At 34.8% G+C, this 25,539-nt stretch overlaps 1 protein-coding gene across 1 annotated transcript in view; it reads right to left on the reverse strand.

The window, feature by feature from the left end:
- tld (tolloid) overlaps positions 1 to 23,119 on the reverse strand; it is a 53,274-nt gene extending 30,155 nt beyond the window's left edge. The window contains exons 1-5 of the mRNA XM_017611785.1: positions 22,654 to 23,119; positions 22,137 to 22,513; positions 5,010 to 5,108; positions 4,022 to 4,937; positions 1,785 to 1,983 (exon numbers count right to left, since the gene is read on the reverse strand). Of these exons, the coding sequence (XP_017467274.1) occupies positions 1,785 to 1,983; positions 4,022 to 4,937; positions 5,010 to 5,108; positions 22,137 to 22,513; positions 22,654 to 22,899 (1,837 nt within the window). The 5' untranslated portion in view covers positions 22,900 to 23,119. The remainder of the gene's footprint in view (positions 1 to 1,784; positions 1,984 to 4,021; positions 4,938 to 5,009; positions 5,109 to 22,136; positions 22,514 to 22,653) is intronic.
- Positions 23,120 to 25,539: the final 2,420 nt, after the last annotated feature.

A 25,539-nucleotide genomic window follows, 5' to 3' on the forward strand; every position in this document is an offset into this window, starting at 1 on the left:
TGCAGACAAACAGAGTTTTCTGGTAGAAAAATATTGATTTTTAACTATTGTATATCATTTCTACGAAAAGTTGTTTTTCCTCATATAAAATACGTGGAAAACTTTGGGCGCTTTGAGCGACGTCTAAATATTTTTTGATTTAAAAAAATAAGGGTATATTTTGTTTAGATATAGAACAACCTTTCCGACTTAACTTTTTCACATGCATTTTTGAACCACCCTAATGTACGTGCGTACATATATATGTATGCATATATGTTGATATTTTTCACAAGGTACATAAGATGGCGACATGGTTCTATATTATGCGGTTTTACAAATAAAATGTCCAACAATCAACAAATTAAATTTGATTTTATCAAATTTTGATAGTGAACAATTGCTTTATTTTTGAATTGTTCGCATAGAATAATCGTTGAATAAAATTGTGAATCCAAACGAACGAACATAATGCTACGAGATTCGTTTTGATGATTCGTGTGGGGTACAAGTGCTCGATTGTATCAAAAGTAACGAGCAAAGTAACGATGCGAAAGTAACGGGTTTTGATTGGATTAGTAACGAACACATACGGCTGTCCCACATTTCGTTACTTTTACAGCCCTAAGTGAAACATGAAAAAGGGTTTCTTATAGTTTCAGAAGCTTCCATTTTTGTATTAAAAAACAAACACTTATTTTCGTACTTGCCTCACTTATTAATTAACAGTTTGCCTATTTTTCATCCGATATTATGGGATTTATAGACTCACATTTTTCCGAGTTTTCATAGGGTAAATTAAAAAAAAAAGTCGTCACATTTTCCTTAGGTGAAGATGACTTATGCCGCTTTCAAAATAAACGGCTCGTACATACCGTCGATTAAAGTACAAAACTGCGTATCAAGATAGAGTAAAAACACTCATATTTCAAAATAGTTCACTTTTTTATAAATCAATCGCATTCCTGGCTAGTATATTTCAGGACGAATGGATAAGGATTGAGCCAAGAGCTGGTGTGAGCAAATCCAATTTTTGGCTGCAAGTGTCAGTTAAATGGTTTTGCAGAATGACGATACGCGGTTTTGTACTTTAAACGACGATATGTGTATATGAATGGTACTTTTATATTTTTTGCGTAGTATGGCTAAGGAATTTATCAATATTTACTTAAAATTTATGTGCAAAAAAATGAGTTTGCATAACAGTTTTGGAAAAGCGGATTTTTGCGACCGCTGACAGAACATCTGCTCTTTGTGTGCCCGATTAAAGAATTTTTGATAGAAGTCATTAAAGTTTGCTATTTGAATGGTAATGCAAATTAGTTCCTTCTATTTGAAGGTATATATAACTAGTACAGCTACTTCGAATACCACTACCAAAATATAAAAAATACACTAAAGTAAATAAATCTGTGGAATTTATGTATATTAATTAGGTTCAATAAGCTTTCTAATTGCATTTTTGAAAACTAAATATTTTATTAAAAGAAAAACAATGTTATATAATTTTTCGACACTTGGATTTCGTAAAGTAAGCCAAATTTATTTTAGTGTTTTTGACAATTTTCGCCAAGTTTCATAATGGCCGTGAAAGTAGTTAGGTCCTAGACCGGTTACTGCAGTCATTATACCATTCTGGCAGTGCTGAACCCGTTAAAAGGCTCTTTTGCAGTGCTGCCATCGGTCTAGCATTAAATTTGCCTAAGTTATTGTGCATTCTTATCCAGCTACGATTCGTTTGGTAAAGTAACAAAATATTATTTTTGGTGATACCGAAAAGATGTGAATCAGTGTTCAAGACTCACCTTCAAAATCAGCAGAAAACCCGCGAAACCCTTTATTGGCATTTCGATTAACATAGTTGATGAGCATCCGGCTTGAGGTGCTTTTTATTGTTTCTGCAGTAGCGTTGCCACAAAGTCTCTTAATAACGGGTGATCTGTACCAATAACCGTCGCGTATTTCCAAATAATCCGTAGAACAATCTGTGGACTTTAGCAAATGCTAGAATAAAGATAGAAAAATGTTACTTATAAATATTTTACCTAAATACATGCATACGAGTACTTATTTCCTGCAAAAGTGTCATAATAAAAAAAAAAAAACGAAAAAAATCGAGAATAACGGCTTTAAAGTTTACAGTTTACAAATACATAAAGCAGAACACAATCGGGAGTTTTCCCTTCCAAAATCTTGGGAAGATCTCCAAACTCACCAGTAGTAACCTAAAGAATCCAAATGGTTTGACGAACCCAACGAATCATAAAAACATATCGCTAGCTTAGAGTGAAAAGTTGCTAAGTCCACTTTTTATGAAAACTCATATTTTGATATAGGAGGCTAGAGAAACTGAATACGCATCGTTTCGAAAATTATAAAGGTACTTGTTTTATTTTTTCCTCTTCATAAGCAATAAAAGGAAAATTTGCTAAGTCCAGAGAAGCATCACAAATCCGATAAGGCGAAAATAATACGACATCTATTAATAAATATCGAATCCTTCTGATTCTTATGGAGTTTTGCTGTGCTTTAAACGCGCAAAATGTTTGATTCAAAGTCTTGCGAAATAGTTAAAGAAAATGGCTATAGGAAGATTTTTTCCTCTCCTGTAAAATTTTTAAAATGGGACTTAGCAACTTTTCTTTCTAAGCTAGCGATATATAGAATCAAGGATTCCGGAGAAATCGTATCAAGATTGTGCTATCAGCACTAATCCCGGGAATGTAATCAGACGACGCTTCTACCAACCAACCAACATACGCTCCCCTTGTGAAAATGAGGGCAAATTTTCCATTTTCCATTAACCAGTTAGCGACAATTTTCGGATCGCCATTGCACTTGTTTATGCAACAACATTGATATCATGAAGAGCTGACGGAATGTGCTGTATACTTAACTCAAAAAGCTTCTCCTTTTTGGGTTATGACACTTTTGCAGCAAATGAGAGCGATATGTGTCTATTTGACAGCTTCAAATGAAATATACGATGAAATAGCATCCAAAAACACAATCAACTTTTTGGAATTTTCCTACTGTGCCAGTGTTCGTATGGAATAGTAGCTTAAGTTGGGATGCTTTAGTGTTCATATGTTCATATTTTTAGCTTAGTAAATTTTTTTATTTGTATGCTCTTTTATTAATTTTGCTTGTTGACAAATATCAGCTGTTTGTTTGGCAGTTCATGTATCATACCGTTTCTAAGACGTAACTGTTGGACCCAACAGTTGACAGCATTTCCGCTACAGTTGGGGTAAACAGTTGCATCTTAGAAACGCGCCCATTCAAAGCTTTGCCAGCACCATCAAATGTTAACCAAACTCACAATAAAAAATTACAAATGGGTCTCCTTATTTTCGGTATTATTTAGTTCTGAGGGTGGCCGGAGTTTTGTTGGACCACCCTAATGCATTCATATAGATCGCCACCTGAGTGGAAGATCGACCCATATCGGCAGCCAGTTCGAAAATGCCCTTTCTCAGAAAACTTTTCAAGAACGCCCTCTTTTAGAATTTGATTGAAGAACGCCCTGCTTTTATTCGGAAATACATTGAAAATGTGCTGAGATAGGAATTTTTTGAATCGGCATTCTGAGATAGGGCGGTATTCAATAAAATTCTGAAATAGGGCGTTCTTGAAAAGCTTTTTGAGATAGACCGTTTTCGAACTAGCTGCCGAGAAAGCTCGATCTTCCACTCAGGCATCGATATGTGCTTATTGAAAAAAATCAAAAATTAGAAATTCCGCTGCCGAATATAGTAAAAAATAAAGCTTATACCTTTGCAATCGATTTAAAGATTCCTGATCAGGCGACTAGTAACACCAAGCGCCTAAATGCTTGTTGTGCACTGCTGCATGTGAAAAATTTCGTTTGTGCACGTCGTCACATGCACTTCTCAATTGCCATATAATACAACTTTTGTAAGTTATAATTTGATGACACTTCAAAGGTTGCTCGGCCTAGTCTCATGCTTCCTACAGACAAGGCTTCGGGAGTTTGTACTTCATGTTGATATGCGAATAAATATGTTCGATTCACACTTACCACTTGGTGTATTTGTAATATGATACGTTCCCCATTTGTCGCTGTGATACGCCATTCGCACCTCTCTAGCGATTTGTCAAAATCACTGACCTCATAATCACCACTTCCGTCATCATCAACCGCATTATTGGCTTCCATTGCCGCATAGGAGTATTCATAATGCGGTGATACTATCTGTCCAGAATGCTCCTGAAATGTGCGTCCACAACTGCTGCACTTATACAAAAGATTTGCTTTAACGATGTCACCTGGACTTAAACGCAGCCGCTGGCCGATTTCAATGTGTTGAGGTTTTGACAATCCAATTGGCTGTATCGTTTCCAAATAAACATTCTTGGCAAAGGTATTCTTTGCATAATGCATGATGGAATTGTAGTCGTATGGTAATCCCAGTGAGTCGACATCTTCCGGCGAGAGTACATCGAAATTATACTCTTGTCCCTTCATGATGTTATCCTTATTGATATTTATATGCTTATCGCGATCCGTGCGTGTATGCTCGTGCCAAAATCCAACAACATGTCCAAGTTCGTGCACTACAATTCCGAATTTTTCGCAATTACGGCCAATCGAAATGGCTTGACGCCCAGTTCCCCGCTTGCCCACAAACGAACAGCAACCACAATTCTTAACCGTGAAGTATATATAGTTGGGATGTATTTTGGAATCGCGTTCCACAAATTTTATACAGGTGAAGTTCTCCCAATGGCGCATGGCCTTCATGAAGAGTGCCTTATGTGTGCCACTGAAGATGTCGTCGATTTCGTATGGTATTACACCGTAATCCCAGATGCGCTCCTTTTTAGCGGTTACTGCACGTCGTGGGCGTGAAACTGCATTTAAATATGAAACATTTAGGAGATGATGGAATGAGTGTGGTTTAGATTTATGATTTTGTTTAAATTTGTTGTTGTGCCTATGAAGAATAACAATGTTAAGTCGATGGTTATGTTTGGAAGGGTTTAGGAAAGCTTACAGAACTTTTTACCTGCTTTTCGCTTCGTTATGAGAGTGGGTTTTCGTGCGCCGCTTGTTGTGCCTTTTTCTAGTCGGTAGCCGTTTGCCTTTAAGTTGTTTGAACAAACGCCTGAAAATTGTGAGAATTTTATGTAATTGGTATAAATACAGACCTATTTGGTAATAGTTTTACTACAAAATTCTATAGTAATACTTAATATAAAGTTTCGAATAGTTAGTGTCTTTAAGTTATCACGCAATTGGGAGGATCAAGAGTTTTACGTCGCTTTGTATCGTCACACTTAAGGTCGTACGATACGCGGTAACGATATAAGCAAAGGTTCTCAAACAGTTGCGGTGCGGTACAGCAAGAAGCAATGTTGCCATGCGAAGAGCGGTTAGCGGCACTATACACTGTTTTGTAACGCATTCGTCTTTCTAAATTTATATTTATTACTGAAAATTTTCTCAACTTTAATTTGAAGTTTTTATCATGATTTTTTGTTAATATTAATCTAGTATTATTAATTTATTAACCTAATGTGATATAACTCTAGCTCTTAACAGCAACTCTGCTGACGATATATCTGCTTATTCCGCGCGGTCAACTGTGCACGCTGCGGTATAGTTATGTACCGCCTTGTACCACACTTCCAATACCGCGTCTGTTTGAGTGCTCCCATATACCGCCATGGTATTTGATACCGCATATCGAGCGGGATTATGCCGCACTGTACCGTACCGCGCCTGTTTGAGCAGGTCTTTTTGTAAGTACATTTTACCGTACCACCTTACAGACAAAAAAAAAGTTCGCCGCACACCTTCGTGTCTAAAGTATTCATGTAAGGAAATTTTGAGAATAATGTTCGGTGACTCTGAGAAAAAACGCGTTTTAAACATGAAATTTTTTTATTTGATTACCGTTTAAAAATGTTCGTATTTAAATCAAGTGAAAAGTTTTCAAAATTTAATATTTTCATTACACATGCACTACGTATCAGAGTTGTGAAAAATTCATTAATTTTTTAAAGCATTAATGGTATTTAAAGCAATAATGTTAATGTAAAAAATTAATGCATTAATTTATGAAATTTAATGCAAATGAATATTTCAATGGATTAATTCTGAAAAATGTAATGCTAATGAATTTTTTTTTTTCATTAAATTATCCAAGCTAATGCTAATGAAAAAATTTTAATGCACTAAAATGTTTAATAATGTCGTTTGCATTATTAAAAACCATTTAAGTTTTTTTCTAGTAAAATATAAATAACCTCTTTTGGGAGGACTTGGAATAAATACTAATAGTTTTTTCAGGTTCATTATATTATGTGTATTTGTAGAAAAATTCTTATAAACATTGTTAGATGTTTTATGAAAATGAAAGCCAATGTGCATGCATCGCAGAGTGCTTTTGTAGATTTTTATGTTGATTGTTGATGCATACTGATTACATATATTATGTATGAGCTAAAAACGGACAGATAGCCAGTTTAGCAGCGCATGTACACGACTGAGGACCTACTCTGATCTAAATCAATTAATAAACCGTTTTTTAGCTCCATTTGACAATGTGGTTCTACCTATTTAACGACAAATGCCATTGAACTTCCCATAGTGAAAACCAGCCTTAACGTCCGTAACTATCCTTTTTGACCTTAAAATTCTACCCTCAACGTCAGCAAAGAAATTTTACTTCAAAATAAAATTAGTTAATGGGTTTTTAATGCTTGTTAATGCAATAAATTATTGCAATAGCATTCATTTAAACATTTTAATGTAAATACAAAAAAAAAATCATTAGCATTATTTCTTCGGAATTAATGCATTGAAATTTTCATTTACATTAAATATCAAAAATTAATGAATTAATCTCTTTCATTTACATTAAAATGCTATGCATTAAAATATTTAATGCATTTTTCACAACTCTGCTACGTATATTGGAAATATTCAATTAGTATTAAAATGAAGCATTTTTCACTGCACGGATGGCGTTTTGCACGTCTCGGATGGTTTTTCATATGTAATTAAGAGAGTATATGTATACAAAGCATGCACAGCGGTGACAACACATACACACATACATGGCACATGTTTATCTGTACAAACCCTGCAGTCAAATGTACTAGTTGTAAACTACCTCACAACTAGTACGAACCGCATGCCCAACTAGTCAGCCAACTATCTTTTTTCCATGCAATCAACTGGTATTTTTAACATGGGGATGTCCTCCGAGATGATAATTGTCAGATTTTGGTCAGAAATATACCAGTCTCATACTAGTTCAAAATATACAGGAAAATACTGGTCCAATTATATCATGAATATACAATAAAAAACTTTTGATTAAGTACACTTTAATACATTACACATTTTTATTTAGGAGCCGTAGATTTTCCAATAATTAGTGTTAAATTGTTTGAGTATTAATTAAAAGGGAAAATAAATAGATACATAAATATTTCAAACTTTCGAACATAAATTTAAATGCATTTTTCATTAAACCTTATTAAAAGTAAAAGCTTTCAGGTACAATAAATACTATATTTTTATCTTTTTTAATAACATTGAATATGGAAAAGAAAACATTTTAGTTAAAAATAAAAGGAACGATTTTTGAGTGAACTAAAGTAATGATACAATTTTTCATTGAAATAAATTAAATTCATTAACTTTGCACATTTCAGTCCTTTCTTCTTAAAATTTTTTAATTAATGTTTAAAATTCGAGATTTGGATAAGAATAAAATAAATAAATAATTCAAGCAGTTATCACATATTCTTATTTTTTTCTGTACTTTGGCTTGTTGATTGATAATTGAAATTAATCAAATAATTATGTTAATCTTGTAATTAAAAACAGTCAAAGATAATTGAAAATACTCAAAAACTACAAAATAATGATGTAATTCAAAGTAACGAATTAATTAAACATTTTTGTTTAAGTAATTGATTATTAATCATTAAAAAGGTGCTAATATCGGTATTTAATCATTAAGCGGTTATCCAAATAAACATGCTTTAATTAATAATCATTATGAATATTAATCATTATTTAACAGGTATAGTATAATGGCGAGTACATACTCGCTTTAACGGTTTACAATATACCCAAATAAGAGTTATAATATTTAGTTTACTCTATTGTATTAAACTGTCGAAGTCAAATAACACAGGGCATGAATAAATCGTTTTGTACTTGGTACAAGTCTGGTAATTTTCGAACTAGTTCGGTTTCAGTCAGGAAATTCTAGTTGTAAACTAGTATTTTTCCTGACTAGTTTGGGGTTTCACTTCAGGGAATGCACTAATCGCGCAATGTGATGTTGATTCAAACTCAACATTTGAAAACACATTTACATGTATGGCTGTAGCTGAGTGTGCAAAGAGGCTTGATACAATTGGTTGCTACCAAGAGGATACGGGTTCAATTACCATCAGACGGAACATAACATTAATTAATTAATTTTTTTTTTCTTCTTAATTACGAAAAAGCATCTGTGCACTTCACAACGAAATATTTTATAACGTACGTTCTCAATTTTAAAACGAGTTGGCTTGGTGCTCTTTAATATGAGTATTTTTTAAATTTAGCACGTTTTTTTTTAATTATAAAATTTGTTTCCCTCAGTGTATGTATGTATGAACATTAGATTGCATCACTCCACATAAAAAAAAAAATCGGTACGTTTTTCCGTTAGAATTATAAAATCTTTTATATTTTAAGACTTGCACCAAAATATATAGGAAAATATTATTAGAAATTTTTGCACTTTTTTCAAAGATTGGTTTAAGAAAAACTTGAATAAATTAGCCAAACCTTTACTGATTTTGACTTATGAGCGGGGCCGGAAAGTTGAAGCTTTTGCCAGCTTAATTTTAACGATGATGCTTATTTTCCTTATTTCAATTCATACAGCTAAGTACGGACCTTTTAAGAAAACGGTCAAGAAATAAATTGCTATTATTTAGTGTGTATGAATAGTAGTGTCCAAGGAGTTTTGACATCTGATATTTTACAGCCTGCTGTCTAACTTTTTCCTTCGGAAATAATGGAAATTTCTGTTGTACTCTTCACAAACAAACTTTAGCAAACCATAGTAGAAAGCGTAGCAAATTTCTTAAGAACTTCGTATTGCTTAAAAAAATGTGGCTCAATAAATTTTTCGTGCCCATTTCTTGGGCATTTATAAAAACAGATTTAGTTTTTATTAACCCGTAACTTCAATTGCATTTCTGTTTAGATATAACGAGATAACACGATCTTCCATTCATCCGTCGATATGTATGTATGTAAAGAAATACTTATGCCATAAAAATTAAACAAAAAATTTGTTTTCTTTTTAAAAAATTAACTTAAAAAAAAATACAATGAAAAGACTAAATAAAAAAAACATAAAAAATATTTTCCTCTGCCCAAGCGGTAGCGCATTGCATGTCGGCCAATGCGACTGTTGGATAGGGCTGCCAGACGTCCCGGATTTCCCGGACATGTCCCCGTTTAAGACTATTCGTCCCGGTGTCCCGGCCTACCTTAAAATGTCCCGGATTTCGTTTAAGTGTCCAGATTTTAATTGCAGAAATTTTAATAAAAGTTCAAAAATCACTACCAATGCCATTTGTGAAATAGTTACATCTCCAGATAGTTGAACTTTGCACAAGCAATATTTGATGATCGATATACCTATAATGCATACCTTTAAGTGCAAAGTGCCCTTCCTGATGCTAATTAGCCCTTTTTGCTAGTTTGTTGTTTGTGCATGGTTTAATTCTAATGTAAGTTTTCGCAAANCATGTATGGCTGTAGCTGAGTGTGCAAAGAGGCTTGATACAATTGGTTGCTACCAAGAGGATACGGGTTCAATTACCATCAGACGGAACATAACATTAATTAATTAATTTTTTTTTTCTTCTTAATTACGAAAAAGCATCTGTGCACTTCACAACGAAATATTTTATAACGTACGTTCTCAATTTTAAAACGAGTTGGCTTGGTGCTCTTTAATATGAGTATTTTTTAAATTTAGCACGTTTTTTTTTAATTATAAAATTTGTTTCCCTCAGTGTATGTATGTATGAACATTAGATTGCATCACTCCACATAAAAAAAAAAATCGGTACGTTTTTCCGTTAGAATTATAAAATCTTTTATATTTTAAGACTTGCACCAAAATATATAGGAAAATATTATTAGAAATTTTTGCACTTTTTTCAAAGATTGGTTTAAGAAAAACTTGAATAAATTAGCCAAACCTTTACTGATTTTGACTTATGAGCGGGGCCGGAAAGTTGAAGCTTTTGCCAGCTTAATTTTAACGATGATGCTTATTTTCCTTATTTCAATTCATACAGCTAAGTACGGACCTTTTAAGAAAACGGTCAAGAAATAAATTGCTATTATTTAGTGTGTATGAATAGTAGTGTCCAAGGAGTTTTGACATCTGATATTTTACAGCCTGCTGTCTAACTTTTTCCTTCGGAAATAATGGAAATTTCTGTTGTACTCTTCACAAACAAACTTTAGCAAACCATAGTAGAAAGCGTAGCAAATTTCTTAAGAACTTCGTATTGCTTAAAAAAATGTGGCTCAATAAATTTTTCGTGCCCATTTCTTGGGCATTTATAAAAACAGATTTAGTTTTTATTAACCCGTAACTTCAATTGCATTTCTGTTTAGATATAACGAGATAACACGATCTTCCATTCATCCGTCGATATGTATGTATGTAAAGAAATACTTATGCCATAAAAATTAAACAAAAAATTTGTTTTCTTTTTAAAAAATTAACTTAAAAAAAAATACAATGAAAAGACTAAATAAAAAAAACATAAAAAATATTTTCCTCTGCCCAAGCGGTAGCGCATTGCATGTCGGCCAATGCGACTGTTGGATAGGGCTGCCAGACGTCCCGGATTTCCCGGACATGTCCCCGTTTAAGACTATTCGTCCCGGTGTCCCGGCCTACCTTAAAATGTCCCGGATTTCGTTTAAGTGTCCAGATTTTAATTGCAGAAATTTTAATAAAAGTTCAAAAATCACTACCAATGCCATTTGTGAAATAGTTTCATCTCCAGATAGTTGAACTTTGCACAAGCAATATTTGATGATCGATATACCTATAATGCATACCTTTAAGTGCAAAGTGCCCTTCCTGATGCTAATTAGCCCTTTTTGCTAGTTTGTTGTTTGTGCATGGTTTAATTCTAATGTAAGTTTTCGCAAAAAAGTTTATAGAATATAAAAATGTGTGTTTATAGTGTTTTAATTACCCCAAGGAAATCCCAAAGAGAAAGTGTAAATTCCTTCCCGCTTTCACAGAAGAGTTGTCATTTGTTTATATTTTTGGACGTAATAGTACCTTAAAAGAGAGCCTCACTGAGTTGCCCATCACACCATGTTTAATACATATTGGCCATACCTAGTCATAAATCTAATATTAGATCCATTTTTTCTCTTATTTCATCTTAATGGACAAAGGTAATAAATTCGTTCAATATACAAAAGTTCATACGTTAAAAATTACGTGTACAGAGTCTTACAATTATATTAAGGAAAAGTCAGAAATTTTGAAACAAATTCACAGCAACGAAAAATATGACTGATTTTTTAATGTTATCTTGTACTTAAATTTTTTTCATGAAACCTAGTGCTCTTATAAGTACAATGCCGTACAAAATTATTAGCTCAGATAATTTTTCATCCGATCTTTTAAAAAATGTAGCTTTTTAGCCAATTAATAAAGCAATTTTGTTTTTGCTTACAGTGTATTCCATGCAAAAAGAATTGTAGAACATAGTTTGTATAGAAGAAACTGTCGGCAAAAATGTTACCAAAAATCAAATAAAATTCTGGGCTACAAAACTTAATTTTCAAAATATCAAGAATGATAGAATACAAGATTGCGCCATGGACTTTATATGAATACATAATTCAAATTCATATAATTCAAATTAATAAAAATCAATGTTTTTTGCACAACGGTCGAAGAGAGGGTTAGTGGTCCGCGAATGGCGCGACCTTTATTTTCTGGATCGTGTCAAAATATTGTTGTTGTTGTCGTGTTAGATTTACCAGATTGTCCCGGTTTGGCGACGGAGAAAGGCACAGCCAGCAAAATGACATACTTATTCCTTTCATGGGGGGATGAATGGCCGACTATCCCATTAACTGGCATGATGCTACTACACCGTTTCCAGTTGGATTTTAGAAAGCGTCAATTAGATGTTTTAAGAATTCATAACCTATATGTACACTGAGCCAAAAGCACAATGGTTTTTTCAACCAAGTTATGGTTTGATTTTTTCATGGTCAAAAAGCCGATTGTAAGAAATGTGATTCAAGTTGAACATTTGAGAACAAATTCGTATGTATGGGCTATGGCCGAACGAGCAGAGGTGCTTATTGTTATTTGTTGGCTTCCAGCAGTACGAATGTCGTCAGCGCAATACATAATTTTTATTTTTTTTCGGTTTTTGGTTTTAGTTTATTACGAAAAAGCCTCTGTGGAGCGCAGATCCAGATCAAACGACGAAGAAAATTGATTCAACTTGAACATTTGAAGACACATTTAAAAAGCGTCTGTAGCTGAGTGTATAGAGATGCTTGCTGTTATTTGCTAATCCCGTCAGAGGCAACATGTTAAAATTATAATAAACATTTTTGTTTTGTATCTCCGAATTATGAAAAAGCATCTGTGAAATGCAGAGCATAAACGTATTCAAACGAAAAATGGCCAACCAAAAATTTGGTTAATATAAACAAAATTGTGGTTATTATTACCAAATCATTGTTGAAAATGTCAACCGAGGCATTTTTAATATTAACCAAAACTCACGTTGATTCCTTTTGAAATTTGAATTTGGTAATATTAACCAATTTTTGGTTGATTTTTCTCTCAGTGTACATGGGCTTAGGTTTTAAATACTTTGTATAAGCTTTTAACAATATAATACGTATTGAAGTTAAACAAGAGGTCACATTTAGGAATGTATGATCTGTACGAGTGTAATATAAAAGAATGCGGGTATTGAACACGTGAGCACAATATTAAAAGGAGATACATACACGGTTAAGAAATTCGGTTTCAATTTTAAACTTTTTGGACTACATATATGACCAAACTAAATTCAGTTTCAAATACAAACCTTCCAAGTTTAAAAAAAGAGAGCACGTATGTTGGGTTTAGAATTTAAACAGTTCGGTTTAAATTTTAAACCAAAATATTTTCATAATCTATACATAGTATAAAGGAAAGTCGAGATTATTTGTAAGCGGTAATGTCGAAAACTACTGAACGGATTTTGACGAGAGTTTCTCTAATATCGACTGGAGAGGGATCTTTTTTACTTAGAATTTTAATAGGGTGTGCACCCGTCTAAAAAACTATAAGATCCGTACCGTTCGTTGGATTACAAAAGATGAGGTGTCAACTAAAAGGGACCGGCCTCTAGAAAAGTACTTATATATTTTTTTGAATAGGGTTGCCACCTGTTAATAAAATTACTATATTCAATCATAATAAGCGTAGGCATCAGTTCTGTACCGTCACTGTCAAATAAACAGACTTAGCCTCTGGATGCGTATTAATGTATTATTTCTCTGTGTAGGGTTGCCACCTGTTTAAAAACTATAAGATCTTCACAGTCCGTTGGATAAAAAAATGAGATACCAAATGAAAGTGCACGGCCTTCGCATGTACAAAAACTTTAAGTTTTTTGAGTAGGGTTGCCTCCTATTTAAAATTTATATCTTCTATACATCGTATAAAGGAAAGGCGAGGTATTTTAACCACGCTACTGAACAGATTTGGACAAGATTTTTTACGTATATAATAAACGAAGTACATGATGACATATGATCTCTTTCTCCAAATACGTAAATGTACATACATATATATGCATACATTCAGAGCGTGGCGAAGCCTCGCGCATCCGTCACGGGCTAGTTAAGAATAAAAAATAAAAAATCATAAATTTCATGTTCCACCTGATGGGGATTGAACCCGGACAGTCTTGGTAGCAACCAATTGCATCAAGCATCTTTGCACACTCAGATACAGCCACGCATGTAGTTAAATGTGCTTTCATATGTTTGAGTCAACACCACATTTCGCTGTGTGCAAACATTTTCTATTTCGGTTTAGACTTTAAACCAAATTTTCTATATATGAAACCTAGAAACTAGACATTTTGGTTTGACTTTTAACCCACGAACTTTCTGGACTAAAATGTAAACCAGAATATATTAAAAATTGTTTAAAACTACTGACTGGGTTAAAGAGTAGACTATAGAAGATTAAAAAAGGCAGTACTCCCAGCGCGGTTTAAAAATTAAACCCAAATTTTTGACCGTGTATAAATATATATAAAAGGAATATATGTTCGTGCAACATGCTGTAATAATAATAGGTGTAGCCAGTAACTTAACCTCACTTTTTCGGGACACCTATTCCGGCAAGGCATTTTAAAGTAGTATAAAATGTGCAAATTCTTTCCTGCTTTTACTCCAGTTATGCATACTATTTCAAAACAAGTGTAGGAAACTATATAGTTTTTAAGCCTGAATACATGTTTGCATCGAGCTCCATATCCTATAACATGTAAATAAAAATATTCCGTAAAATAAGGCAATTTCCTAGAAGGCTTGTAATGATTTTTTACATATTTAGATTAAAACACATAAATATCACAAATATCATTGAATTCATAATTTTAGCAGGTAGTAAGTGACTCTATTTAGTGCATCAATTGTTCATTTTGCTTAATCAAAATTATAGCAAACACGCGCCACCTGTATCGCTATTAAAAAGGGTTGAGAAGTATTCCTCACATATCTCAGGTGTACGCTGGACATCTGTGACCAGATTTCCATCTTCATCTTTGCAGGAGCTAGCCCCAGTATTAAAATCACTTGAGTGCTGCCTTATTTTCTGATCGAATTCTGATTAAGCTCTTCGTAATCACGTCTTTCTGCCTTTCTTTTCTTTCTATTGAAAAGGCGTCTCTCTTCCCTCCTTTTTAACACCCTTTTATTAGCTTCACCTGTATGTTTGTATGTATGTATGTATGTTTGTAACCGACTCCTTTGGACTCGATTTTGACCCACTTTAAACGGACAGATTTAATTCAAACTTTGTACACTTATCAAAAATCAGCGACAATATAATAATTTCATAAATTTATCTCATTATCCTGATTAGGATCGCCAGGATTAAATAATTTCCTCACACAGCCTCTGTGTGAGAGTAAGTGAGACAACTACGCTGTCTGCGCATGCGTACCGTCTACTTACTTTCCGACTCGAGCACTCGGCTTATTAGTGTTAATACATTCTATCCCTATCAGTTGCACAGTTGGCCAAGCGGGCTAAGGCTAGGGCTGCCAGACGTCCCGGTTTTCCCGGATATGTCCCCGTGTCCCGGTCCAACCTTAAAATGTCCCGGTTTTCGACTTGATTGCACAAATTTGAAAAAAAGTTCAAAAATAACTACAATTTTATGAATTCACTGAGGGAAATAACGCATAGTAAACATGAAAATTTTTATTTGTTTATTGTTCTAAAATGTTCGTATTTAAAAACAACACTTTAATACCACGCACGCGTGGTGTTGATTCAAACTCAGCATTTGAATGCACATTTACATGTCTGGCTGTAGATGAGTGCGCAAAGATACTTGACACAATTTGTTAATTTCCAGAGGGTCAGGGTTCAAATCCCATTACAGGCAGCATGGAATTTAAATATATATTTTTTAACTTAATTATGAAAAAGCTTCCGTTAAGTGAAAAGCGCTTCATTTTTATATGGGCGTATTTGAATTTAATATTTCTAGACTGAATAATAAAATGTATATACTTAAATGTATTACGAGTTGGGTTGGTGCTCTTTCATATGCGTATTTTTTAAATTTAGCACGCTTTTTTAATTCTAAACTTCTTTCACTCAGCGCACCGGTTTCATTTGTGAAATAGTTACATCTTCAGTTAGTTGAACTTTGCACAAGCAGTAGTTGATGATTAATATACATGTGTACCTAAATACGCTAAAAATGACGTGCACAGAATTTTACAATTATATTAAGGAAAAGTTAGAAGTTTTGAAACAAGTCCACAGCAACGAAAAATTTGACTGATATTTTAATGTTATCTTGTACTCAAATTTCTTTTGTTTCATGAAACCTAGATTGCTTATACAAAATTATTGGCTCGGAGACTCTTCATCAAATTACAATTTCTAATCAGATCTGTTAGAAAAATTTTGAAGATATACCTTTTGTACCAATTAATAAAGTGCAAATCTGAAGTTGCCAAAAAATTTCGTTGATTTTTAGCCATTTTTTTGCTGAAAGTGTCTTCCATATAAAAAGAATTGTCGAACATAGTTTGTATGGAAGAAACTCTCAGTAAAAACAATACCAAAAATCAACTAAAATGTAATAGGCTGCAAAACTTCATTTTTAAAATTTTTACAAAAAGTCTAATTAAAAAGTTGCAAATTTGTATGCAAATTTATTGAATATCTTGAGTTTTGTTTTTTGATGTATTTAGTATAATTTTTTTTATAAAGAATAAAACAAATTGTGAAAAATTCTCTGTGCTTTAGTTGTGATAAGTTGTTTTGTTACTACATCTTTTCGTACGTAATTTTTGTCCAAACGAAATGGAAGGGAGCGAGAGGCCTCCCCCCTAAAGTGTCCCGGTTTTGCCACAGCGATATCTGGCAGCCCTAGCTAAGGCGCAAGTCGTAGGCGCGAGACAACGAACTTACCAGACATGATTTCAAATCCCGTCTATGGCTGAAAATAAATGATGTAACGCTATCTTCCACTGCTTGACCGCCGTACTGATATTAATTGCAAAGATGAATTTTGCATACGCCACTTCTTTTAGCAGTAGAAAATAATCATTTCGATGCTGTACGAGCATTATTCAATCGCGGAGCCGATTGTGAAAAATAATTTAAATGTTACACCACTGAGTTTCGCTGGTTATATTGGCAAAAGATAAATCTTTGAATATCTTCTAAATCGGGGTGCCACTGTTAATATAACTTGTACTATTAATGACTTAGAAGATTACTCGTTGCTGCACCTCGCTGTCGTTAGTAATAGTAATCACAGAAAAAGGATGATCGAGTATCTTCTAAAAAAAAAGGGCGCTGAAGTCAATGCTCTAGCAAAAAAATGGATATACTGCTTTACATCTAGCTATATCAAAAGGACGTCGGCTAATCATCGATTTCCTGTTAGAGCATGCCGATGTTAATATTGAAAACAATAAATCGAACAAAAAAATTAAAAATAAATATAGTTTAAAAAAACTAAAAAACACGCTTTTAAAGCATATCAAAGTAAAAAATAATTCTTAATATAAGTTGAAAATAATAATGAACAAAAAATACTAGTATTATTGTTAAAAAGTGTGGGTTGTTCGATAGACGAAAAATATGGCAAAGAGCGTCCACGCTTTTTCACAATAATACTAGTATTTTTTGTTCATTATTATTTTCAACTTATATTAAGAATTTGTATTTTATTTTTTAGTTTTATATGCTTTAAAAGCGTGTTTTTTAGTTTTTTTTAAACTATATTTATTCCCGGTATCGCTCAATTGTCGCGCGCGTTGCCATTGGCTTTGTAGCTTTGTATGCCTCGTATTTTTTTGCAGCAGTTGTTTCTGCGCGGTTGGTAATAGCCAACAACCTCGATGTGATTGGGATATGGACTGCTCATTTATGTCCAGGCGATGAGCAGTTGCTTGATTAAGCTGGGTTGATAGTTGATTTCTAAATATTTTGCCTGTCCGTTGTGACTGCAGCTTTGCGACCTTAGCTGCAACAAGGTAGTGATCCGATTAAAGGTTGGCACCTCGGATAGAGCGCACATCAAAAACGCTGGAAGAGAATCTTCCGTATATCACGACTTCATAAATTTGGTTCTTAGTTCTTTGATCAGGGGACACCCATGTGGCTTTGTGGGTATTTCGATGCTGGTACTACTAACTATCATGTTCCGTGGCGCGGCCAAGTCGATCAGCCTCTTTCCGATGTCGGAGCTGCTGTCATGAAGGCGGGATATTCCGACTGTTGGATCAATATGCCTTCTTTTCCCATCCTGACGTTAAAGTCACCAAGCACGATTTTAATATCGTAGCTTATCCTAGACACTCATATAAAAACTCCTTAGCATCATAGTCCTTCTTTTCCGTCGGGGCGTGCACACAAATTAAGGTGATGTTTGTATTCGCTCGCTGATAGGGTGAACCTGGAGACAAAATGTCGTATTCTCCGCCAAAAACACCAATCCTAAAATTTTTTTGCAGCCATGCTCCGTATATGGCATTTCCTGAACTGCGGTGATGATAGCCTGGTATTTTGTGATGACTTACAGCAGTTGGATAGAGGCACCTTCCCTATAATCGTGGTCTTTGTTTCATTTGAAAGGGTTGTCAACGTTACGGGGCAATAGGCTTTTTCGGTCTTTGCATTGGAATCTGTTTTAAGTGGCGGGTCCCAAGCCCAGCGCACAACCCATTACTGGAAAGCGTGGTTTCTCCACCGGATACACGTTTATATAGCGAGCCTGCTTGCAGCCGTACCTCATTGCGAACAGACGTTGCTAAGTCGAAGTAGCCCCACAGAAGCTCCCTCTCTTTCTGCCGTGACCCAAGGCTCCACTCGGATTGGTTTACCGCATCTCGGATATGGGTTGCTCACGTTGCCCAGAGTGCGCGTATGAGGACGTAAGAGTCGGGATTGAGTATAGTCGTCTAGATGTATACCCCCCACACTAATTCGCAACTAGTAGCTTTTAATGCAGGGTACCAATGCAAGTACATATATATGTTTTAAAGTGTAAATACTAAAGAGATTTTCCTGTTAGCCTTTCTTTGCAACCATTTTGCCCAATCGTATGACTTCAGCCTTAATAAAATACTTAGTGAGAAATTCGCAGAAAGTATTTGACAATTTACCTGAGAGTTTAATGAAAAAAGGACCACGTCCTACAAAGCAAATCCTACAAGTGGTTGATCCTTAAAAATATCAAGATATAAATTTCGTATGGTGCACCCCTTATTTTGTTTTACATAAGAACAAAATAATGACAACCATGAAAATTTGAAAAAAATAAAGTTTGTAAATAGCAAAAATTTACAAAATTTACAAATTTGGTTCGATTAAAACAAGTGTTATGTCATTTGATTTTCTATCTAGCGAAGTACGGATTGGTATTGCGCGGACTTGTCAGTTCAGTCATGAATGAAAAAATACCCCGAGAACCCCAAAAATCCCAAAAAATGGTCCAAAGAAAAAAAAATGCGTTTGAGCTCAGGAAGTCCATACTAACTCTACCCTATCCACGAGTTTCTTGGAATTTATTGTTTCAAGATAATTGTTTGTACACCAGTGTTATAGAGTTTAGAAAATTTTTGAAAAATAAGGCAAGACTTAGACTTGACTTGCCGTACGTAGAAACTAAGACTCGATTACTCAGCGTGTCACCTATTGCCTTTTCTCTTTGTTTTGATTCTCAGAACATGTATATGTACACGTAAATTTGAAACATTTAGATTGTTTTTACACTTAAATTGCCACAAAGTTACTATTAAAACAAGTAAGAAAGTCTAAGTTCGGGTGGAGCCGCACATTAAATACCCGGCGCAAGTATTAAATATATGTTGTTTCACCTTTCCGAAAGCTACCGCTAGATGGTAAGCCGGGGTGTATCAATTTTAAGTAAACTAGCGTCCTTAAGTTTCGAAATATTGCAGTTTCAAGCATTTCTGAAATTTACCGTTATATAAAAAGCGGCCGTAATTTTAGTCAGATTTCAATAATTTTCAACATTTTGCTTTTATGTGGCAAGCGCAATAAACATACCGAGTTTGGTACAAATTGGTAGAACGGTTACCGACATACATATATGTGATCATAAGTGGGCGGTGCCACGCCCATTTTCCAAAATTTTACCATAAACGTATTTCTTGGTAAAGAATTGTTGCAAGCATCAATTTTGAATAAATAAGCTTTAATATTTACTGATTTATCGAAGATGTGGGCGTGGTTATTGTCCGATTTTTTAAATTTTCTACCATTTCAAATGTTATACCAATGCCAACAATTGTGCCAAGTTTGGAAGAAATTGGTGCAGCGGTTACCAAGATATACACATGTAACCATAAGTGGGCGTGGCTACGCCCATTTTCCAAAAATTTATAATATTCTTATTTTTCGTCTAAAAATTATTGTAAATATCAATTTTGAGTGAATTATCTTCAGTAGTTACTAAAATATCGCAGTTTTCGTATTTCTGGAAATTACCGTTATATGGGAAGTGGGCGTGGTTACAGTCTGATTTCGCCCATTTTCAATACCAACCTACCTTGGATTAATGGAAACCTACGTGCCAAATTTCGATGAGATATCTCAATTTTTGCTCGAGTTATCGTGTACCCGGACGGACGGACAGACGGACAGACGGACGGGCAGACAGACATGGCTTAATCGACTTCTCTGTTCATTCTGAGCATTTATGTATACATTTGTCTATATCTATATCTATCTCGATTCGTTTTGGCTATTACAAACAATCGTTATGTGCACAACTGCGCTCGGGTATAATAAAAGTATTTACGCGATTGAAATTGTGATTTTTTTAATTTGATTTTCTGCCTGTATTTGAAAATTTGTTTTTTCGATTGCCAGATAAATTACATTTATACAAAAAATTATATTTGTGTGACATATTTGTAGGGATTTTATGAAAAAAAAAAACATGAAATGGCAGCATGATCCTCTCATGGCTCTGTTTGCATTTAGAAATTTAACTGGGAAATCAAGTTTAAGACTTGCATAACTGAGCATTTAGTATTGCTTGATGAATTGGTGATGACTATGATATGAATTTACATACATATATATGTACATATTTGTATAATGAACAAAATATCAAGTTATCAGATTTATTAGATGGTAGCGTATTGTAAACATTATTTTAAAATTTTGAAATTTTCGTGGATGCCTTTATTTCGTAATTAGACCAAAATAAAATGCCGCCACATACATAACCTAGACGTTGATCTTTAGGGATCGCCCTAATGCACATGACTAGATATATACAAATGTAGCACTTAGTGAGGGTGTATACGCGGCTGTTCAAAACCAAAAGCGGAATATTGAAATTAAGACGCCTTTGTCTAGCTCAAGTGGCTGGCAGCGTTAATTGAGGATTTTTATTTGGAAATTCCCAAACGATCGTTGATGCAAGGTGCTTGCGAGCCTGGAAAAGGTGACAGTGAAAAAATAAACAAAGGCTGGAGATGTTTATGCAGCAGTGCGTCACACAGTACGTGTGCGAGTAATTGTGAGAAGGACTGCCAGATTGTCTACGCGCACGATCTGCTAGCCACGTACCTGAGACATACAAATGTACATATAGAAAAGTATGCATGTGTATGCGGTTGCAGGTGAATCGTTTGGTTGATGTGTATACGATTTGAGCAGCAGGTAGGTAGAAACGTCTGAGCTGCTATTAAAGTGGTTGAAAGTGATTGCGCAGAGTATCCAAAGACATAACAATTCTCGGTACTGGAAAGGTTTATAAAAAAACTTCCGAAAAAAGAACGATGGTTCGACTTTTTTGTTTCGATACGCGAGACAAGCGGAAATGGAGCCGTTTTAAGCGTTATGGGTCAACTAAAACACATTGATTATGCGGCTTCCAACCGATCGGTAGACAGGCCCCTATTTGTGTTTAATTGAAATTTATAGCCGTACGCCAGCCTGTCTATTTAAACCAATAACTCGATATTTTTTATATGGCAAATATTGTAGGAACGTAGCCGAAGTAGAGTAAATTTATGCGCAGTTTACATGAAGTATGTACATAGGTGCATACATACATGCATAGATATGTACATAAGCATGTGCAAGCCATTGTTGTAGGCTGGAAGGCACGTGACCATATTGCTACCAACTTAAGCTACAATAACTGCGGTTTGAATGCGCAACAGGCAGCAGATGCGCGAAAAGATAAGTTTAACGACTATCCCAAAGCATAAAAAAATACTTTTCAACATCGTCTGTTACACAGACTCAGGGATATGTATGTGTATACACATGGAAGGTGAACCCTTTTTTTACTTCCTTTTTGACTTACCTCCGAAATGCCAAGCTCTGTAGTCGCTGGCGCGGTATCCCGCTTGTATCGTCGCCTTTCATTGCGTTCTTTTGCTCGCGTTCCGCTTTAAGCTTTGCCGCCGAAAGCGCCGGCTCCACAATAATATTGCGTTCGTAGAAAAAATTCCCGCCATCGTCGTTGCTGATACTTTTCGTGTTCGATTGTATTTTCGACAAGGCGGCGCTGTCGAAGAGGAAGGCCGGCCGATTTGCGTTGGCGCGGCTCCACACGTTTTTCGCCTCCTCGTCGCCAGCTGCAATGGCGGCAGCCGCCTCCGCCTGTACGGCGGCAATGTCGAGTAGATGTTTTAGATGCGTCGGTTCAATGGCGCCATGCTTGCCTTTGGTTTCTGGCGCCTAAAAAGTGGTAGAGTGGAACACAATAAGTAATGAAGGTAAAAAATCGAATGTTTGAAAAGGTTGTTACTTACATACTATACATGCACATACTACATACATATAGTATTTGTAAGATGTATGTAGTAAACTTTACTTACGATTTGTGTATCGATTTCAATAAACTGTTCTGGTTGCTCAACGATATCGAAATAACCCTCTGACTCCACTTGCAAACCATCGACGAGGAGTAATTTACGCGCAAGTGCACTTTTTTGTTGACGCGTCAAGGAGCGCTGGTTGTGCTTGCGCTGTTCAGTTAGTGCGTGTTTAGCGGCACTAGGCGCTACCGTTATTGGTAGTAGAAACAGCAATAATAAGCACTGTCTTATATGCAACACAGCCATTTTGATGCACAAATTTTAATAAATTTGTTTCCTTCGCTACACAAAAATAGTATCCCAGTTTAATTTTTTTATTATTATTTGGTTCACTTTGCATTCAATTCCTTATTTAATTAAATTATTTTATGATCAATTATATCACTAATCCAATCGTAATGTAATTCACACGCGCTTGCGCAGGACTACGTCGTTAAACGCATGGAATTCAGTACCGCACCGCACAGAAAAGAATCTCTTACTGAGCATATTTAGGGACCTGCGACCAAATTTAACTGCAAGTATGTGTATTCTGCCTCGCCAGATTCATAGCTATATACATACATTTGTGTGCATATACATACATACATACACATGTTTACGGTATGTCTGTTTAAAATAACATCATAGGTACCAAATATTCTGAAAGCAAGAAAAGATTAAGAGTCGGAGGAATCGTCAGTAAGCAGCGCGCAGTAGCAGTTACAGACGATGCGGACGATCTTACTACCCAGCAAACATAAGAAAAAATATTCTCTAGTGTTTAATACAACCTTAATTCTGAAGTTGAATTTCGGAATCCCTTACCATTTGTTGAATTTTCCTAAATTATGTACAAAGTTTGAAACGGTGATTTCTATAATTTTAGTAAAACTTGGACGGTATTTTTATTAAAAAGCAACAAAAAAAATTTAGCTCGAAAAACATTACGAATATTTAGAAAAAAATCAACACGTGGTCATTTGTTTGAGTCACTGTGAGTGCTGCCAGAAAGTTGTAAATAATTTATCTACTTAAGAAAAAAGGATATAAAACTGCATAATAAAAATTTTCTAAAGATTCAGATTAAAAAGTCGAAATTTTGATGAACATTTTTTGAATATTCCTAATTTTTGTATAAAGTTTTAAACCTTGATTTATACGGTTTTGTGAAAACTTGGACGGCGTTTTTTAAAAAACATCAATAAAAATTTAGCTCGAAGAACATTACGAATATTTAAAAAAAAATAAAATCAACACGTGGTCACTTGTTTGAGTCAATCACTGTATATATATTTTACTTGCAAAAGGATTGATCTGTTTTAATGTTTAATAAAAAATGTTAAGTAGTGGAAATTTGTTTGAGGTTATGTGGAGGATTATCAATTTTTCAATTTGATAACTAAACAAATGTTCATGTAAAAAAGTGACTTTTATGTTGAGAACACCGTAATAGAAAGCTATTTAATATCAAATGCGTCTGAAGTTGATATCAAACAAAACGGTTTGCTGGGTAATGCAATCTTCAATTCAGGCATACAGGCGCAAAAGTGAGTATGGAAGTTCATATGTGCTTAAAACTACACTGTAAAAAATTAAAGGTGCAAAAGTTGAAGGAAAATCTACAGCTAAAGCAAATTTGCGTGTTCTACCCAGTTTTATTGGTTCAAGTTTCAGTTACTTGCACTAGAGCCGCCTGTCAATTTGGGTAAATACAAAAAAAATTCGCCTATGGCCCTTGTCTTTGGCCAGGTAAATATCCACAACAATTATAGACAGTTCCTTCTGCGCTTGGCCCTTTCATTGTGTCTGTCGGCTCTTTTGCTTTCGTTGTCCTTTCTTGGGAGCCGAGTGAATGATTTTTTCTCCTAAGCATCATCATCCATGCAAACGATTTGGCCAAGCCAGCGCAGTCATTGCCTTTGACTATGCCCATGCCATTATAAACCTCATAAAATTCTTTTTTACATCGCCTATGTGAACAGAGTCATAGATATTGCGCGGAACTGTTCTCTCTTCTATCGAAAACCCTAGATTCTGCATTATATAAAAGAGGGGTCGCATCAGAAAGGGCGGTCGACGAAGACGGAGTTTGCGGCAATTTGTTTATATAAAGTTGTTTCCATGATTTGCTGTCCTTTAAAACTCTAGCCAATGATACAATTGGCTTATCCAAAATCGCTCTGTTAAGCTGTACCATTGATCAGGCTCCAAAGGACATACATAAATTGTATATTGCATTAACTAGCGCGAACAGCAGAACCATCCATCATGTGCTTAACAGTTTTTGCATGCTTCTTACCATCTCTCAAACACTGGCCTTAGCAGCAACAAGATAATCCATGTCGATGTTTGCCCAACGGATCGAATGGAAGTCAAGAACCGCGCTGAATTTTTTTTGCTCCTCGATCAGAGCATATCCATGAGGCTCTATGGATTCAGGTACTACCAAATACTATGTTCCGCACATAGGTGATGTGGATCAGTCCTTTCCCATCGTCGGAGGTATTGGCGTACTGTGTACTGTATTCAAAAAATGTTACAAAGTTAAAAAATATGTGTTCAAAGGTATGGTGGGGCGTCGTCATTATGATATTTGGATCATGTTTTCCTTTCTATACCCGAACGCTCTTGTGCCCAAGGGTATTATAATTTTGTTCACAAAACACTTGTTTGTAACAGCCAAAATCAATCGAGATAGATATTAATAAATTTAAAGTATACATAAATGATAAGAATGAAAAAATAAATCGATCAAGCGGTGACAGTCTGTCCGTCACACGATAATTCGAATAAAAACCTTCGAATAATAACCTTTGTGTCAATACGAATTTTCCAAACGCCTTCCCAACACGAAACATACCCGGGTATCTACACGTAGTTTTTGCGTTTAGTAAGGACTGAAAT

Source organism: Rhagoletis zephyria, unplaced genomic scaffold, assembly GCF_001687245.7.
Source record: "Rhagoletis zephyria isolate East Lansing unplaced genomic scaffold, Rhagoletis_zephyria_1.1 Rzeph_scaffold_00455, whole genome shotgun sequence".
In the NCBI taxonomy this organism is placed as follows: domain Eukaryota; kingdom Metazoa; phylum Arthropoda; class Insecta; order Diptera; family Tephritidae; genus Rhagoletis; species Rhagoletis zephyria.